At 45.8% G+C, this 14,812-nt stretch overlaps 1 protein-coding gene across 1 annotated transcript in view; it reads left to right on the top strand.

The window, feature by feature from the left end:
• mpp4b (MAGUK p55 scaffold protein 4b) overlaps window positions 1-14,812 on the top strand; it is a 41,007-nt gene extending 26,195 nt beyond the window's left edge. Inside the window, exons 14-20 of the mRNA XM_055638813.1 lie at window positions 819-860; window positions 9,179-9,349; window positions 9,764-9,844; window positions 10,551-10,644; window positions 12,430-12,538; window positions 13,652-13,786; window positions 14,237-14,812. Coding sequence (XP_055494788.1) covers window positions 819-860; window positions 9,179-9,349; window positions 9,764-9,844; window positions 10,551-10,644; window positions 12,430-12,538; window positions 13,652-13,786; window positions 14,237-14,428 — 824 coding nt within the window. The 3' untranslated portion in view covers window positions 14,429-14,812. The remainder of the gene's footprint in view (window positions 1-818; window positions 861-9,178; window positions 9,350-9,763; window positions 9,845-10,550; window positions 10,645-12,429; window positions 12,539-13,651; window positions 13,787-14,236) is intronic.

The following is a 14,812-nucleotide window of genomic DNA, read 5'->3' as shown; positions in this document are numbered from 1 at the left end:
TTATAAATGTAAACTGCTGGCAGAGGCACTGGGGGATGCTTAGGTGTTGCTGATCTTTGTCTGCTCCTCAACTAAGGGTACTGGAGAGAAGAGAGTGAGGTCAGGCATGTACCTAGAGGACAGTCGAAAGCCTGCAGGAATCTCAGAGGATTACAGGTCTCAAAACCAGGAATTAGGGATGGAGGGAGGCAATTTACAGATTTGGAAATAAGAATAAGAGTTTTTTAACTGTGTTGTTGGACAAAGGCAAGCATGCACAGGGAGGATGGTGCAGGTTGGGAAATGGGCAGCAGAATATTAGTTGACCAATTCTATGGAGCGTACAACACTGGAGGTCAGTTTGGAGCATATTGGAATAGTTTTATCTAAATGTAGCAGAGATAGAGTCAAGGCAGGACAGGATCAAATTTGATCCAGGCCTGAACATGCTGTCAAGGCTTCCTGTTTTGCAAATGTCAATGGAGTGAAGAACCCGAGAGATCTTAGCCCACATTAACCAGCAGGAAGGTGGGAGATAATTTTGTTGCAGTTTTTATGGTATAGTCGCTTAGGGGAATGGGTTAAGAATAAAATCCTTCACAAAGTGAATTTATAAAATATTGGGATCAGCTGATCAAAATCCAGTATCCACAGTGATCCACCCACCCATACCAAGTCTTGGCAGTGGCTGAGTTGTTAAGATGTATGTATGTGACTCAAAATCTGAAGTAAACAATTTAAGATCCTGCAGAGATTATTTAAAAACTAATGCAAGTGATTTCCAAACTGATTTAATACCTGTTTTGTTCTGTTTCCTGGTGATATCACCTGAGGTGCAGAAGATGCTGAGTTCAATGGATATAAACAAGGATTGTACATTGGTATGATGGAGCTCTGCAGTTGTTTCACATTTGTTTTCTGTTCTGCATCCATCCCGCTCCCAGTTCACTTTCTTTGCTGCTCTTCCCGGGAGGAGAACTGACATTGTCATTTCACTCCAGAATTAGCATAAAACAACAAAGACATTGATCTCAAAGTCTCTCCCTACTTCTTCCAACATAAACCATCCAAAACACTGCCAGGGACAGAGATTAAAAGTGTATCAGATGTGGCTCAGCTGGGAGCATTTCACTTCCAAATCAGAGGTCAGAAGGCGGAATAATTCCTCAATATCTAAACTGTTAGCACAGATTCCTAGCCCAGTTAAATAACCACCAAATTATCATACCAAATAAACCCATTCACCTGCTCATTTTGATGATTAATAGAGAGATTAAACGAGTACTTACCAGTACGAAGTTTGATCTGTATTTTATGAGGAGTTACGATGAGGGATTACGTGAAGAACCCACCCAGTGCGCAGGCGCGGCATACTTCCAAGCAGCGGTGTGGAATCACAGGTAGACACAATATATGAAGTAAAGATAGTAAAGATTAAAGAGACATCAGCTCGAGTTTGATCCATATACTGAGGGTGGGAGCGGAGGGCACGTAATCCCTCATCGTAACTCCTCATAAAATACAGATCAAACTTCGTACTGGTAAGTACTCGTTTAATCTCTCTATTTTACTTCGGAGTCACGTGAGTGACTACGTGAAGACTTCAAAGATCTGTGATTTCAAACCGTGTAACAGCTATATCACTCGCTGCCGAAGTTATCGAGGGAGGAAGTGGTATCTAAAGACCAACGAATCTGTTTGTTTTTTGAAAACAAAAATGTTTATTAAACAATAACAAAAATAGCTCCCTTGGGCTTAAAATTATAAGTTTGCAGTTTCTAAAATTTTCTCTGCAAACAAGTCTTTCTGCATCAGCGGTTTATGATAAAATATCCGGAACGTTGATTCCCTTGACCATCCTGCTGTGCTTAGGATGTGGTCGATGGGAACATCCATCCGTTCCGCAGCTGATGTAGATGCTGCCCTGATAGAATGGGATTTAAAAACATCAGTGTTAATCCCTGCAGCTTTCAGGACCTGTTTTAACCACCTGGATATAGTTTGGCTGGTTACCCGTCCAAAAGGCTTCTTGTGGCTGACCCATAAGGCTTTTTCACTCCCTCTAAGTGTATGGGTTGTGTCTACATAGTTGTATAAATGGGTCACTACACAGAGCCTAGGTTCTGGAGGGTAGGCCCGGAAGATTAATGGCGAGTTGGACATACCTGGCCTGCTTTGTTTAACTAACCCCGGCATAGTAAATGTGATGCAGTCTGGGGTAGTTACCATGTTGTCCAGTCGTAGTTGATGTAGTGACTGGACCCTTTGTGCAGAGACGAGCGCCATTAGCATGAGGGTCTTGAGCGTGGATTGCTCTAGACTGAGGGATCCCACCGGTGGCCATCCTCTGAGGTGTGATAGCACGACACTTATATCCCATACATGGGTATACCTGGGTGTAGGGGGTTTGATATTGTAAATCCCCTTGAGGAGTTTTATGACTAGCGGGTGAGACCCGATGCTATGGTGTCCTGTTGGCATGAGATAAGCAGACAGGGCACTTCGTGCTGCGTTGACGGCACTGTAGCTCATCTTCTGGTCATGGTGTAAATGGGCCAGGAACTCCAACACGTCCGTGATTGTGGCTGTCTTATACGACGTCCCTGCATCCAAGCAGTACTGCTCCCATTTCTTGATGTATGTCAGGTACTGCTTCTTGGTTGAGTCTCGCAGGGATGCCGACATGGTGGTGATAGTTCTTTCTGATAAACCCAGTTCCTGGTAAGTCCTGGTTAAAACCTACAAACCAGGAGTTTTAATTTTTTATGGCATGGATGACTTATGCCAGATACTGGGTGAGTCAATAGCTGTGGATGACTGTTAAAGACCATAGGTGACTCTACCACCATGTCGTGAAAGACTGGGAACCATGGTTGGGTAGGCCAGTCGGGTACGACCAAAATACCTGAAGCAGAGTCTGACTGTATTTTCTGGAGTACCCGGCTGATGAGGCAGAAGGGAGGGAAAGCATAGAAGAAGAAATTTCCCCAATCCAGCGTGAAGGCATCTACCGCTGCTGCCTCTGGGTCTGGTTCCCAAGCCACATACATGGGTAACTGGTGATTCAATCTAGACGCGAACAAATCTATATCTGGCGTTCCATATTGCTTAGTAATTTTTGCAAATATTTTTGGATGTAACATCCATTCGATGTTATCATTGAATTTTCGTGACCTGGTGTCTGCCACTGTGTTTAGCTTACCTGGTAGATAGGCAGCTGATAGCCAAATATGTCTCTCGACACACCATTGCCAGATTATATTAGCCAATTTGTCGCATGATACTGATTTTATGCCACCCATGTGCTTGATGTAGGCCACCACCGTTGTGTTGTCAATCATTAACCTAACATGCATGTGCTGCATATTGGATGAATATGCTTTTAGCCCATAAAAGGCGGCCAGCATTTCCAAATAATTTATGCCTAGTGAGTGTAGTAGCGATGTCTCGAGATTAGTCCATCTGCCACCTGTGCTGGATATAGAGTTAGTAGCTCCCCAGCCTAAAGCACTGGCATCGGTCGTGATGACTATGTTAGGATTAGTGATGGCAATGGGACTGTAACTGTGCCAAATATTTTCTGACCACCACTGAAGTTCTGATATGGCCTCAGTGGGTAAATACATTGTTCGGTCATAATGCCCCCTATTTTGGTGTAGTGCATGTGTCCTTGCTCTTTGTAAATTTTGGTAATGCAAGGGTCCATATTGTGCAGCTGGAAATGCTGCTACAATACTCCCAATGACTCTGGCAACATGCCGGATCCTTGGTTGTGTATTTGCGATTAAATTGTTGCATGCTTGCGCTAATGCAACCTTTTTATCCCTTGGCAGAGTAACAGTCATGTGGGTAGAATCGATGGTGAAGCCTAGATAGTCCATATTAGTTGACGGCTTCAATTTCGATTTATCTGGATGTAGAACAAATCCCAACGTTTCAAGGAGTTGTTTAGTAGCTGAAACTGCTGCGACAGCTAGTTCCTTGGTTCTCCCCATTATGAGAATATCGTCCAGATAAGCCATGACTAGGTATTTTTGTTCTCTCAATATTTTCATGGCTACTTTAAGAATTTTGGTAAATAATCTGGGAGCTGTTGTTAACCCATTGGGCAGTGCTCTATATTGCCATAGTTGCCCCATCCAGATAAATTTCAGGTATCTAAAATGATCCTTGTGAATGGGTACTAAATAGTAAGCATCTTTAATGTCTATGCTTGCCATGAAGTATCCCTTGGAGATCAGTTGTCTGGCAGTGACAAATGTCTCCATTTTGAAATGTTGATACTCAACAGATTGATTTAGTGATGTTAGATCAATGATGATGCGACATCCACCATCTTTTTTGGTTTTAATAAATATATTTGATACAAATTCCAATGGCTCATGTCTGGTCCTTTCAATGACTCCTTTAGACATGAGCCTATCTAGTTCAGCCTGTCCTTCCTCCTTCTCTAGTTTAGTGGGAAGGAATACCCTTTGGGGTATATGCTGAACCGGCGGTATTATGCCTGTTTTAAATTCAATTTTGTATCCACTAATACTGTTGAGTATGTATTGGTTGTTAGTGATAGTACACCAAACATGTTTAAATAATCGTAAACGCCCTCCTGTTAGTAAAACACCCTTGGTTATTGTATGTTGACAGGAACCAGACCCACCTACCTCCATGTTCATTTTTGGGAGCGTCTTCGTTGGTGGGTTTGGCTCGCGGGCGTTTTTGTTGGTGCTGTCACGGGGCGGCGTATCTTCCCACGGCTCCGCTCTGGGCCCCTCTCTAAAAAAGAGCTATGGGGGTAGTGAGGAGCGGTAGCCAGGCTTTCACCAGTCCGGTATCTGCTGGTGGATGCCGAGGGGTGCTGCCAACTGGGTGTCTTCGCCCTGCTCGGCGCTGGTCCTGCCCTCATGAGGCCTACTGGTTTGGCCGCCTCTTCAAGTTCTTTGAGCCTTTTTCCCAGGTCAGCCCCAAATAGCAGCGCCTCCTTCTCTGGCGCAGGAGCTTTGCAAAGCCCTGCATATTTGGGGTTGAGGGCAGGCCTGATGTTTTCCCGCCTTAAGTTGTTCATCTCAAAGTGGGTGTTACACATCAGAGCTAGGACATCCTGTTGAGGTGTAGTGAGGTCCGTGTGCTCTGCGGACCGAGCAAAGGCGGTGATGGCAGCGGTATGGAGCTTCAGGATGCGCTGCATTTTCAGCTCTTGGCTCCTAATATGTTGGCCTAGCTGGCTCCATATCTGGCCATTGACGGTCTTAACCCGTAGCGCCTCACAGTTCTCGGGTGCCGTGTATGTCTCGAGAGCCTCCTGGATTACTTTTTCCTGGAGAGGCTTGTTGGATAGCCGGTTTATGCTGGCCGCCATTTTTGGGGTCAGCATTCTCCCGGCCTTCGGGGGCGCCGCATACCTGTTGACCACACCCAGCAGCTCTTCTTCCTCCTGCTCCCCTGGCATACTTGTGCAGTCGTCCGCCTGCCCCTGCGATAAGCCAGCCCAGTCCTGGCCTCCCTTGCTGACCTCAAATAAGGAGGGAGCAGAGGGGTAAGGTGACGGTTTGGAGGAGGCCTCAGCCCGTCCTCCCTGGAGATGCCTTGCCTGCATCTCCTGCTCGAACATTTGTTCGAGGAGCTGCCTCATGCAGCTTAAGCGGCTGTCTCCCCGTTTAGCCGGTGGAGAATGTTCCCGTTCCTCCGACGAGTCAGAGACCACCGGCCGGTCCGTTTTACGGGTGGATTTCCTCCCTGTGCGAGGTGTCGAAGTCGGCAGCACAGGGAGCGGCTCGGGGTCGGGTGTACGGGAGCGCTGAAAATGCTCCTCTGCCGCCGGTGGCTGCCGCCCAGATGTTGACCCTTCCTCGGGGGGAGTTGGGCAGGCAGTCCGTTTGCTTTGTCGCTTGCGGGTAGCCATGCTAGCGACTCTGTAATACAAAAGACTCACTTACCTGAGGTCTTGTCTTTTATCCTGCAGCTGGAGAGCCTGGCTCCAGCTGCCGCCGCTGTTGCGCTGCTGGCGTAAAGCCGCGCCGGCGCACTGGGTGGGTTCTTCACGTAGTCACTCACGTGACTCCGAAGTAAAATCAATAGATAAATAAAGAAACAAAAATTTTATAGAATATTTTTCAGGGTAAAAAATACTGAAACTGCCTAGATTAAAGGGTATTGGCTATAAGGAGGGGTTGGACAAATGTTGATTGTTTTCTCTGTAGTGTTGGAGGTTAAGGGGAGTACTGATAATGGTACATGAAAGTATGAGAGGGATAGATAGGATAGGCAGTCAGAACCTTTTTTCCAAAGTGGAATTATCAAAAACTAGAGGGCACACCTTAACGTGAGAGGGACTTTAAAGGAGATGTGTGGGGAAGGTTTTTTTACACTGAGCGTAGTGAGTGTGGAATGTACAACCAGATTTGGTGGTGGAGGCAGTGGCGTTTAAGAGGCTTTTGAATAGGCACGTGGATATGGAGGAATATGGATTACATGCTGGCAGATGAAATTAGTTCAATTGGACATCCTGTTCGACACAAACATTGTGGGCTGTTCCTGTGCTGTACTATTCAATATAATGTAGTACTGAGAAAGTGCCACACTCAGGGGCGGAAAACCCGGGGGGGGGGGGCCAGAGAGGACACATCCCCCCCCATGTTTTGAGAGGTGGGGGACATCCCCCTCAAGTTTTTGTGATCCCGATTTTAAAATCTCCCCTTTTAGCGCTGGATTGAGCCCGAAGCCTCGCGCGTGTGTGAGTGTGCGCATACGCGCGTGGCCGCCAAAAAATTGTGTCCCCCATCCCCTCCATGTTTTGATCCGCTCTTGGCCACACTGTAGGAGATACCTTCTATTGGAAGAGATGTTAAACTGTACATAGACACAAAAAGCTGAAGTAACTCAGCGGGACTGGCAACTTCTCTGGAGAGAAGGAGTGGGTGACGTTTAGGGTTGAGACCCTTCTTCAGACTGGTTAGGGATAAGGGAAACGAGAGATATAGACGGTGATGTGGAGAGATAAAGAACAATTAATGAAAGATATGCAAATAATTAACCATGATAAAGGAAACAGGCCATAGTTAGCTGTTTGTAGGGTGAAAATGAGATGCTAGTGCAACTTGGGTGGGGGAAGGGATAGAGAGAGAGGGAATGCCGGGGCTACCTGAAGTGGGAGAAATCAATATTCATACCACTGGGCTGTAAGCTGCCCAAGCAAATTATGAGATGCTGTTCCTCCAATTTGCGTTATGCCTCACTGACTATGAAGGGGGCTTAGGACAGAAAGGTCTGTGTAGGAATGGGAAGAGGAATTAAAGTGTCCAGCAGTAGATTCAGGTGGGCTGAGCGAGGGTGTTCCGCGGAACAATCGCCCAGTCTGCCTTTGGTCTCGCCGATGTATGAGTCCACATCTTGAATACAGTAGATGAGGGTAGAGGAGGTGCAAATGAACCTCTGCCTAACCTGAAAGGACTGTCGGGGTCCCTGGAAAGTCGATGGAGGAGATATAGCGACAGGTGTTGCATCTTCTGCAGTTGCAGGGGAAGGTACCTGGGGAGGGGGTGGTTTGGGTGGGAAGGGATGAGTTAACCAGGGAGTGGCACAGGGAACGGTCTCCGCGGAAGGCGGAAAGAGGTGGAGATGGGAAAATGTGGCTAGTGGTGGAATCCCGTAGGAGGTGGCGGAAATTTTGAAGGATTATTTGATGTATACGACGGCTGATGTGGTGGAAGGTAAGGACTAAAGGGACTGTCTTTGTTTCGACAAGGGGAGGGGGAGCTAGGGCAGAGATGCGGGGTGCAGAGGAGACACGAGTGAGGGCCTCATCTATGATGGGAGAGGGGAAACCCCGTTCCTTAAAGAATGAGGACTCTCGGGTCCCATGTCTTGAAGAAGACCAGCAGAATGGTGTAAAACACTTTGTTACATGGAAATCAAGAAATAAATAAGAAACTTGACAGTAAAATCCCCTCCCTATACAGGTGCACAACCTTTTATCCGAAAGCCTTGGGACCAGACACTTGTCGGATTTCGGACATTTTCGGATTTCAGAATGGAAGATTTTTAGCGTAGATTAGGTAGGTAGCGCGGGCGGCTTGAAAAGTCTGGAGCAGCTGCCTCCTCCCGGGTGACCGGGAGACTCATTGCATAAATGTTAGTCAGTTAGTTTGGAGGGATTTTATGTGGTGGTGGTGGAGTCGGGGTGAAGGGGGAAACTTTAATTCTTAGTCCCCTACCTGGTCGGCGACTCCCAACCTCGCGGAGCTGGGGGCTCCGTCCGGCCGCGGGCGGCGCCGGTTGTAGCTCCGACCCCGGCAACTCTACCCCTGGCTGCGAGGCGCTCCAAATCCAGCGCCGCCCGCGGCCGGACGTCCCAGCTCCGAGAATGTCGGGAGTCGGCGGCATCGCAGCGCTGGGAAACCAGCGGGGAGCGGGCAATGCCTTACCGGGTCGCCGTGCGGCAAGCTCCGGAGCGCTGTGGCCGCCGACACACAACATCGCGGAGCGTCGCTGGATTTGGAGCCGCGGAGCTGGGGGCTCCGTCCGGCCGCGGGCGGCGCCGGTTGGAGCTCCAACCCCGGCAACTCTACCCCTGGCTGCGCGGCTCCAAATCCAGCGACGCTCCGCGATGTTGTGTGTCGGTGGCCACAGCGCTGCGGAGCTTGCCGCACGGCGACCCGGTAAGGCATTGACCGCTCCCCGCCTCTCCGACCAGGTAGGGGACTAAGAATTAAAGTTTACCCCTTCACCCCCCTTCACATAAAAGCCCTCCAAACTAACTGACTAACATTTAAGCAATGATTTACAGATGTTTAAGCGTCTCCCGGTCTCCAGGGAGGAGGCAGCCGCTACAGTAGTACAGACCTGGGTTGACCGTGGGTCGTTTTGGGTCAAGTTTGGCGCCAAACGCGAGCTTTGGTGCGCAGACGACATCTGGAAAAAATGGCCGGTTTTCGGAGCTTTTCGGTTTCTGGAACACCGGATAAAAGGTTGTGCACCTGTACCAGAAGGACAAAAAACCTGTTCCCTCTCTCCGACTGTCAGTACTTGATTTTCATTAAAAATTTCAGATGCTGAAGAACCAATTGCCCTGCCTTGAGCAGAATAGGAATTTATAGCACAAAGAGAATGAATTTGCATTTCTATCACACTTTTCACATCTTATTGTTTGTCTGACACCCTTTTGTTTATTAATATGTTTTCACTGGTTGATCCCCCTCCCCAGCGGGGTTCAGGAAGAGCATGCGGCTCTGCCGCAGGAAATCAAAGAGCAGTCAACTGCAGTGCCCTGCTTGCTGCCCGAACAACTGTTATGTCAGCACAATGTCACCATATGAGGAGGTCGTGAGATACCAGCGTGGCTCCACCGACAGGCACAGATTGATTATCCTTGTGGGTGAGTAACCACCAACTCAGATTAGAAGCTGAGTCTATCTTCCCCGACCAGTGCCTTTGTGAACTCACATGGGCTGAACAGGCCCCCCCCCACGAGGCCCATAGATCACCCAATTCCTCACACTGTGTGACTTGTCCCTCCAACTGTGCCCTCCAATGGGGATGCGGACCCCTCATGAGGTGCAAGTGGGATGGACCCCACTGGGTTGACCACAGGGAAAAGAGGTTTACCAGAGCTGCTTCTACCAAAACGATGGATGATGAGAAAATCAAATGTTCCCCCACGGCAAAGTTCAAAGTTTTAGAATACAGTTGTAAGTGTTAGCCGGGTGGAGAGGAATATCCTGTTGGATATTTGGGAATGCTGTGTCAAGAACTGAGACTATCTTCGCTTCCATGTTTCCTAATTCTCTAGGACCCTCAGGTGTGGGCGTGAATGAACTCAGAAGAACTCTGATTGAGACTAACCCACATCTGTTCCAAAGTCCAGTACCACGTAAGTATGCAATTTGTGGGACAGCAGATACTGAGGGCATCAAAATTTGCATAAGATCAGCTTCCATCGTGGAAATTTATTTTTGTGTTTTTGAAGCTGGAGAGATCCTTCTTTCAAGAAGGTTTGCATGGGGTGTGATGTGGTGGGTGATGGTTAATGCAAGCTGATTAAAAAAGATGAAAGACGTTTCCTTGTTTCATATATTCTTCGTGTAAAGTAGTAGTTGGGGTTTGTGTAATTTTACTTTTAAGGCTCCACTTTATGTCATGGTCATAATTAGAGCTGCTACTGTTTATCCAACTTGCAAATGGAGGCATTATGGTGATGAAGGGTTGGGGTAAATGTGAAATTTTTAAATAACACATGGATCAAGAAGCAAGTCATTTCATCTGATTTTCAGTTACAAAGTTTGATGGGTACCTTTCTCCAAATTAGATTTTGGATATATGGCAATTAGAAATAGCACCAATATTGCCAAAGTACATTAACCCAGAGCCAATTAGATCTCAATGTGCTGTGGAAAGATACGCAGTCCAAAATATAGTGCAGGGAGTTCCAGCAGGGAAAGTGGAATGAAGAAATGCTCGGAGGCAGAGGGGATAGCAGAGGGAGAATGTTTGATAACCTCCTGGTTAGTAGTCCATGCCCAGCTCATATTTCTTGACTACCATTTAACCTGATAACTCTCCCTTCTCTGTTCCTGTAGATACCACCAGGCCACCAATAAGCTATGAGGAAAATGGCCATGAATATTACTTTGTTTCCAGGGAAACATTTGAAGCCATGGCACTGAGTCATAGGTAGGTAGGTATATCAGTTATTTGGGTCAGACTCAAAAGTGATAAATACAATGGCTTTTGTTGAAACAAAACTTCAGGATGTCTTCTTGGTAATAAGGAACCAGTGGAATGAGATCTGCTTTGCAATATTTACAGTTATGACATTTAAAATAATACTTGGGTAGTTGCATGGATAGGAAAGGTTTGGAGAGAGATGGGCAATGAGAAGATAAGTGGGACTAGCCCATTTCGGCAACTTGGTCAGAATGGATTAGTTGGGCCGAAGTGTCTGTTTCCATGCTATATTATTTTTATCACTGATAATAATACTTTTGAAGAGGTTCCCTTTCTGAATTACCCACCATGATAAGTCGTGACTGGAAGCCATTTTCCATGCCTTCTTACACCAGTTCCCACTCCAACTGTGAAAGTTTGTTTCTTAAAAAGCAGACGTTTCTTAAAACAAACGTTGAAGGTAGACCATGGCAATCTTTAATTGATATGTCAGACAGAAGTGGCAAAAGATCTACAATGAGCACAAACATTGCTCAGTGCTTCTCAGGCTCCCACTCACAGAACAAAGGTGAGTTAGCACAATTATACATTTTTCTTATGTAAAACACTCCTACCAAGTCTGAATATGGCATGACTGAAAGATTCTGTAGTCTTTCACAATACAGGAAAGCTGGGTCCAAATCTAGCTCATCCAACAACAAGTTATTACTTATCTCTGGAGCGTCAGCTATTTTTTTCAATCTTGACTTCTTTGTGGCCTTGAAGAAGCCCATGTTATTACTGCAGGCTGCCATCTTAATGTCTTTATTGACAGGACAACCTGGCCTCCATATTGTGTTCCATATAATTTACAAAGTCATTCAGACTTGGCACCGAGCCATTCTTTTGATCTACTCGTCCATGCTTTTGTAGAAGAACAACTCCATTTTAGATTTGACTATTAGATTTGACTATTAGCTCTTTCACAACCACATAAGATGAGCAAAGATATAAATCCACACATGTGCAAGGTTAGCAATGGAAAATGCCATTAGTTTTCTCAAGAGGTGTCTTGTATGTACATCCAAAAGTTGCAGAGACATCACTGCAAGCTGCACAACCTTGCAAACTGCAATGATGTTAGACCAAATGAAGAACGGTGATCTGTAGCCTGAGACCAAGATGTGGACTGTGAACACCAGCAGAAGCAAGAGGGTGAGGAAGGATCCCAGAAGAATACCTTTACCCAGCATCAGCAGCCTCGTCTCCCAGTGGAGAGAAGAAAACAGGCATTGTCTGAATGAACAACAAGGAACTCCCTGATAGAGAGACATTTCTGAACAGGCTGAATAATCCATCACAAAACCAAATGACCACCAATTTAGTAAACCAGTAATTAGCTTGGAGAGTCTAGAAGGGTATTCAGCTTGAAATCTTAACTCGATTTCTATTCCCACAGATAGGCCCTAATGTGCTAAGAATTTCCAGCATTTTGTTTTGTTTTAAATTTCCAAATTTTATTTCTGATTTTATGTTATTTGGATAGCAATTGAACATTGCAAGGTATATAAAGGGAAAACTGATAAAATCCCACTGTTTATAACAGCTGGTTGAAATCACTGTAGTGTCTCGATTTCTTGCATATGCCATCACTTTTGATCAGAGCTTCGTCATTTTTTTGTCATTGCTAATCCTGCACAAAGAAGTGGGTTCCAATGGACAGTGGGGTTAGAGGGTTATGAGAGGTTAGAGTGGATGAAGGGGTATGAGAGGCTGTTATTCTGTTGGTGAATTATTTCTTCCTGGCCCTAGGTTTCTGGAGTATGGAGAATACAAAGGACATCTTTACGGTACCAGCAGGGAGGCTGTCCGCTTGATTCTGGATTCAGGGTTAATTTGCATAATTGACCTTGAACCACAGGTAAGTGTTCACCTACCAATAGAAGAGCACAGAATGGTTGTGTTCTTTACTGCTCAGCCTGGCCATGTAGCTGGGACTGATTAGCGATAGTCAGTGTAGTTTTGCACATGGGAAATCATGTCTTATGAATCTAATTGAGTTCTTTGAAGAAGTAACCTCATCTTGATGAGGGCAAAGACATAGATCTATCTATTTGGATTTCAGCAAGGCAGTTGGTAAGACTCCGCATGGTAGGCTGCTCTGAAAGGTTAGATCTTATGGTTCTTGATTAGTAAGGGCATCAATGCTTGCAGGGAGAAAGCAGAAAAATGGGGTGAGAGGGAAAAATAGATCAGCAATGGTGGAGCAGACGCGATAGTCCGAATGAACTAAATCTGCTCCAATGTCTTATGGTCTTATGGAGAGGGCTAAGATTTGGAAACATAGAAAATAGGTGCAGGAGTAGGCCATTCGGCCCTTCGAACCTGCACCGCCATTCAATATGATCATGGCTGAACATCCAACTCAGTATCCCGTACCTGCCTTCTCTCCATACCCCCTGATCCCTTTAGCCACAAGGGCCACATCTAACTCCCTCTTAAATATAGTCAATGAACTGGTCTCAACTACCTTCTGTGGCAGAGAGTTCCAGAGATTCACCACTCTCTGTGTGAAAAATTTAACAGGAACTTGAAGGACAACATTTTCACAGAGGGTAGTGAGTATATGAAACAAGGAGGTAGTTGAGGCTGGTGCTATAATAACATGTAGAAAACATTTGGACAGGTAAATGGATAGGAAATGCTTAAATGGATACTAGACCAAGTGGGACCTGTTGTGCCCCGTCCCCCAACGCGGTGGGTGGGGGGCATGCAGCTTCACATGGGAGGGCTGGTCCCCGAGCACAGCATCGGCGCTCAACCCGAAGACAGGCGTTTGATTCTATGACTATCTTATTGTCAAATTCTGTGTTGGTTGAGTCAGAAGTTGTACTTGGTGAGTGGTTTGTCAGGGTAAATTGTATATACATATTGTAGGTCATATACTGCATGTAGAATCACCAGCGCAGCTAAGGGTTATTGGTACATGATTCACCAGTATTTCATCAAATGCTTTTAATTGTATTGCTCACAGAGAATTCGAGAGGCACGAACCAAGGAGCTAAAACCTTTCATCATATTTATAAAACCCCCGAGCATAAGTCGTCTGCAGCAGACTCGTGCACAAGGTCGTATTATCACTGAGTATTATGTGAACAGATCTTTCAAGGTGAGTTAATCCAGTGTATTGACCAGCGCTATGAATTATGGCCTCCGTGTCATAATCCCAGTTTCTAAGGGATTTATTTTTATGGCGAGGATTTTATCAGGACAAAATGAGTTTCTTTCATTATGCATGATAAACAGTTTTTAGGGATTCTCATTGCAGGCACAAGCACTTTAAATAAAGGTACAAAGAAGAAGCCAGAAAATGTTAGTCGGGACCTGCCACCAAATTCAACAGTTTTGGGGGGAAATCAGTCCTGGGTTTCCCCAAAGCAAAACAGTCATTCCCATCATCCATATCTCACTACCCGGTTGCCCATTTGTGTCATGGTCACTCTTGTCCCCATCCTATTACTCACTTTTCACTCTACTTCAATCTCTTCCCCATGTCAGTTTCTATCTTCCTAACATCGCCTCTCTTCCACTGTGTCATGCTTTGATTTTTTGTGAACAGGAGGAAGATTTACAGGAGATACAGGATGTATCTGAGAAGATGCTAAACTACTTTGGACATTTGTTTGACTCTACAATTGTGAACGATGACCTTCAGGACACTCGCATGCAGCTACTCTCTGTTGTAAACGAGGTGCAGGCTGGTTCACATTGGGTGCCTGCAGCTTGGCTCAGTTCAGACACAGGCTCTTAATTTATTTTGTGGGGGTGACTTGTTTAGTGGGGTATCCAAACCGTGCAGATTGACGAGATAGTGTATGCACTGCATGTAACCGTGTTGTAGCTGGTCCAAAACTACAGAATAGCTCTGTGTAGATGAGATTAACACCAAAACTTTCTTGCCAACGAGATGTGTGATTCGATGGGAGAATCTAGATGATCCTTTCTCTGCATCTAACATGCTGTCCATTGCTTGGGTGTTATTGATGCTTTATCCTGATGAGCAGAACATTTCCTTGAGAAAGGTTTTGCTAAATCATAAGTACTCTCCCACACCGTGGACATTTATACTGGTGAGGAGTGGCATGTGGGTCTGTAAAAATAATTCATTATTAATAATAAAAACAACATGATTGGT

This window comes from Leucoraja erinacea, chromosome 7 (assembly GCF_028641065.1).
Source record: "Leucoraja erinacea ecotype New England chromosome 7, Leri_hhj_1, whole genome shotgun sequence".
Classification (NCBI taxonomy): domain Eukaryota; kingdom Metazoa; phylum Chordata; class Chondrichthyes; order Rajiformes; family Rajidae; genus Leucoraja; species Leucoraja erinaceus.
This window is presented reverse-complemented; position numbering and strand designations above follow the sequence as displayed.